The sequence below is a fragment of the Nicotiana tomentosiformis genome, chromosome 5, assembly GCF_000390325.3.
Source record: "Nicotiana tomentosiformis chromosome 5, ASM39032v3, whole genome shotgun sequence".
Lineage (NCBI taxonomy): Eukaryota > Viridiplantae > Streptophyta > Magnoliopsida > Solanales > Solanaceae > Nicotiana > Nicotiana tomentosiformis.
In genome coordinates, this window is record NC_090816.1 from 86,364,799 (window position 1) to 86,369,181 (window position 4,383).

Genomic DNA, 4,383 nt, shown 5'->3' on the forward strand with positions numbered 1-4,383 from the left:
CAAACGCAAAGATGTCTAAAAAAACATTTCCTCGATACCTATTGGGTCCCTATGTAATCAAACTGTCCATGTTAAAGCATATGTTTCAACCGCAAGTTCCACTAAATGACATTGAATAGCATTTCAGCAACGTTTTAAGTTAATAATGGTACTAATACTCTAGCTAAGCTGAAGTTTTTACCAAGACCAAACTAACAAGTATTTGAAGTTGAAGTGAAAAAAAACGTTGCCGTTGCATGCACCTTTTTCAAATATGAACCTTGAAATAATATAGGTTAAATTTGCAGCCTAGACTAGGTAGCTTCAAAAGATGCTTCACATCTGCACCACATAAATAATTGCATTCAATGTATCTGACGCTGCTTAACAACTTTTAAACCAAAACACTGCAAAAGGCTATTCGACTGTTCCCCTTCCAAGTATTGGAATATGGCCTACACTTTTATCCCTATTGTATATCATGGTTATAAAGTCCCAGACCAACCTAATAATATTGTGAATAACAGGGGAGCTGAATGCAAAACAATCTATTGTTTAGTCATGTACAAAATGTTTAAAAATTTTCATAGGCGCCAAAGGGTGACAAAAACTGAATTAAGGGAAGCGACTGAATCAGCCATACACGTCCAAATTCATTTCAGTAGAACTATGGTAACACCAAGCAAAAGCAGATAAATTAACACTAGTATTACCAGAAAATACATGCACTTGGCAAAAATGTCTAAAATATCACTAATTTTAAAATCTGCATGGAACATAAATCGGGAGCTTTTAATCACAAGTCTTCTTTCTTGAAAACAAAAATACATTGCAAACATAAAAGCTAGTGAATTAATTAATTGGGTTCTTCAATCATCAACTGAGGATACAGGTTTCATTTCTTCTTTTCTCCGCCTCCAGTAGCCCTGTAAAAGTCCAAAAGAAAAAGAAATGAAACATGAGGCCACCGGCAAAAGATTAATACTAGTAAATACTAACTTCCTCTCTCTACAGAATGGTAAGAGAACAAGACATTACCTCATCTTACGGAGAACACTAGACATCTCTTCTCTCTTCTTCTTTGCCCTCTTGTGAGTGCCCAACTTCCTCTTGGCTACCTTCAAGGCACGCTTGTCCTTTCCAACTTTAAGAAGCTCGGTAATCCTTTTCTCGTACGGAGCAAATCCAGCGACTTCTCTGATAAGGCTCCTCACAAAGTGGACTCTTTTGCTTGTTTTCTAAAAACAAATAAAATGGAAAGAAGATTATGATGTGCTCAAAATATGCAAGTGGAACATGTAAAATTGGGAGAGAAAAAAAGCATAGCACGCATTGATCCAGATTCCAGCTAGAAATTATTTGATCATGTTTCTTTGTAAAAGACAGTACAGAGAGGGCACACTTCAACAAGACAGCATACAGTCTAAGGAGTATATGAGCGACTATTCACTCCCTTTATTCTCAAAGAGATATATCTTTGTCCTGACACAACATCAGACCCATTCTAGCACAAGATATACTTGCATATTCTATAATGTCCAAAGTGTACTCTTCCTACACCAACAAAATTTCAACTTCCAACTCCAATTAATTGCAAATTGGTATCCAAAATCTAAAGCTTCAACATTTTCTTCCAAGACTACCAAATCAAACAATATTTCAGCTCCCAAATTCAATAAACTGTAAATTGGTATCCAAAATCAAAAGTTTTTTCTTTAAGACTAAGAAAATCATGTGTATCTGCCAGTCTAAGTTCTCAAGAGTTAACCAAGTATTTACAATTTTAAACCCTGTGCTATAAAAGCCAGAGTTGTGTGCAATGAAACCCAATATGCCAGTCTAAGTTCTCAAAAGTTAACCAAGTATTTACAATTTTAAACCCTGTGCTATAAAAGCCAGAGTTGTGTGCAATGAAGCCCAATATGCCAGTCTAAGTTCTCAAAAGTTAACCAAGTATTTACAATTTTAAACCCTGTGCTATAAAAGCCAGAGTTGTGTGCAATGAAGCCCAATATGCCATAGAGAACTACACAAAAAGTTCCCTCTCGCACCCCCACACATAATAGCCACAGAAACACCTATCAAAGACATCTTGTCAACACTCTCTGCTGTTTAACAATTTCTACGACTTATAGAGTTCAGACCAACTAATTTCCTGACCTTTGCTTATATATGCTCCACGGACAAGGTAGAAGTTTAAAAAATATGCAGATAAATTCAAATCCAAACAACAAAAGCCCGAGCTATCACCATTAGAAAACAAAAGAGACGTGCAAAATAAAGAATTCAAAAACTCACCCCTTTTCTGTCAGAAGGACGTGGAGCTAATTCCTTCTTGGTCACAACATGGCCTTTGTTTAGCCCAACAGATAGCCCTGTATTCGGCTGCTTCGGAGCCATCACCTGTTTAAACCAACTTTCAACCCAATCACAAAATTGCATTGCCAACATTTTCTAAGTAAATGATACTCCCTTAAAAGATATCATACTAGTATTTTCTCTCTCCTAAAAAGAAAGGCATCTAAAAATCACAACTTCTGGAACTAAAAATATTAAGAAGCACAGAATACATTAAAAAAAATACTATGAATCACAATTCTCATATTAAAAGAATATTTAGAAATTGTTATAGGGGAGATTTAATGAAAAAATAGTTTGACTCTACGAATTAGCAACAGTTACACATAAAATGGCAAAGAGGTAAAAATTTTGTTCACTTTTCTGGATAGTATCATCATAAACACGCCATTTTCCATCACAGCATAAAATACTGAGGATTTATAAAACATTTAAATAAATAAAAAAAATTACAATGTCTATAGCGCGATACCAAATTAGTATACAAAATGAAAGAGGATCTGAAACAGCAACTGGAAGAAAGTGTGTGAGTGAATCATACCTCTTCAATTCGTTCGATATGGAAGAAACGGTGAGGAACTAGGGTTGTGAAAAGAGGAGCTAGGGTTTTGGGACAGTGCTGCCTTTTATAGTGGTGATGACAGTGATAATGCGAGCATTTTGAGGGTAAAGTGGTAAATTAGTGTTTGAAGGTTTGAGCTCTGCACAAGTGGAAAAGTTTGAGGAGAAAGCCACTTTTATGGATGTATTTGAAAAATAGACAGTATTTGTAATGTATTTATTTTTATTTATAAAATAGAAAGAAATATGCGTTTTTTCTACTTCTTCTTTGCATACATAAGAATGAAAGTGAATACACAAATAATACTTCAATCTCAAACTTAACTTCTCAACGCAACAATAATTTCAATTCAATCCTCCAACAACTAACTAGCATTAGTTATAGCCACTTATCATTGTCAACCGTTGTGGAAAGACCGTAGGAATACTATAATTGTTGTAGAGAAGCACAAAACTGAAGGTGAATATTGTATGCATTTTTGTTATCTCTTCAACTTAGCTTACATAAATAATAATAATTGTGAGCAATTAAATCCCGTGTGAAGTTTCCAAACATTTTCGTTAAAATTTAATCCCTAAATAAGTATTTTAACTTCTGTGGCAGTTCAATCAAGAGTAGTTAAAACTTCAGAACAGTTCAATCAAAAGCATTTGAAACTTATTTTTTTGGTGAAAAGAAAAAAAATCTTATTAATCATTAACCTATTAAAACTGTCAATTACAAAGCAAGAGTTCCCTACCATTTACAAAACTTTAACTGCATAGCCTTGCTTGGATCATCTATACTCTGCTCTATTCTACCTTCTCTATTCTATTTATACAAATTTTCTATCCAAGCCAGTTGTCTTTTGCTTTGTTTCCCTCTACTCGGTGTCTTGTATCTACATTCATCTTTGATATTCCTGCATATAACTTGTTCTCTTGTCACCAGATGATTCCACACAGCATCGTTCTTGTTCTTCCATATTGCATATACCTGAGCAGCAAATATTGATAGTGCAAGTGTCCTGCATTGTTTCCCTTTTATGGATCTGTTAAGCTTCCTCCATATTGCTACAATAGCTTTCCCATTTTCTTGTATCCTCAACCAACTCAGTAGCTCCTGTGCACATCTCTTAGACCAATTACATTCAAAATATAGATGATCACTTGTTTCTTCTTCTTCTCCACATACTTTGCATATAGTTCATATATTGATCCCAATCTATTTCATTTTGTCCAGTGTCATCAGTCTTCTGTGAGCTACCAACCAGCTAATATAGCTATGTTTTGGTGTGTTTCCTGAGTTCCATACCCATCTCCAGTCCTGCCAATGGTTGTCATCCCCCATTCTCCATTTATATCCACTAGCCATTGTGTACACACCTCCTGCTTTGAAATTGTCCCTAACATTACATAGCTTTTTTCAATACCAGCTACAGTCTTGAGGGTGTTTATATTACCACCCATATACCTCTTTTATATATATGTGATTGACCCATCTTA

At 35.0% G+C, this 4,383-nt stretch overlaps 1 protein-coding gene across 2 annotated transcripts; it reads right to left on the bottom strand.

The window, feature by feature from the left end:
• Positions 1-708: 708 nt before the first annotated feature.
• On the bottom strand, positions 709-3,034 carry LOC104118442 (large ribosomal subunit protein eL36y-like). 2 transcript variants are annotated; one of them, XM_009629675.4, is made up of 4 exons: positions 2,879-3,034; positions 2,278-2,382; positions 1,018-1,217; positions 709-905 (listed from the first exon to the last, which is right to left on the bottom strand). In XM_009629675.4, the coding sequence occupies exons 2-4, from the start codon at positions 2,377-2,379 to the stop codon at positions 875-877; spliced, it is 333 nt and encodes a 110-aa protein (XP_009627970.1). In that variant the 5' UTR covers positions 2,380-2,382; positions 2,879-3,034; the 3' UTR covers positions 709-874. The 2 variants fall into 2 exon arrangements, with proteins under 2 accessions (XP_009627970.1, XP_009627977.1); XM_009629682.4 differs by having other exon boundaries at positions 2,278-2,395; positions 2,879-3,003.
• Positions 3,035-4,383: the final 1,349 nt, after the last annotated feature.

Bases quoted from the DNA above. Each gene is read 5' to 3' on its own strand.
- LOC104118442 (XM_009629675.4), bottom strand. From the start codon at position 2,379: ATGGCTCCGAAGCAGCCGAATACAGGGCTATCTGTTGGGCTAAACAAA. The intron at 1,218-2,277 runs GTGAGTTTTTGA...ATTTGTTTTTAG, and splicing joins GTCCTTCTGACAGAAAAGGG to AAAACAAGCAAAAGAGTCCA. The intron at 906-1,017 runs GTAATGTCTTGT...GGACTTTTACAG, and splicing joins AGTGTTCTCCGTAAGATGAG to GGCTACTGGAGGCGGAGAAA.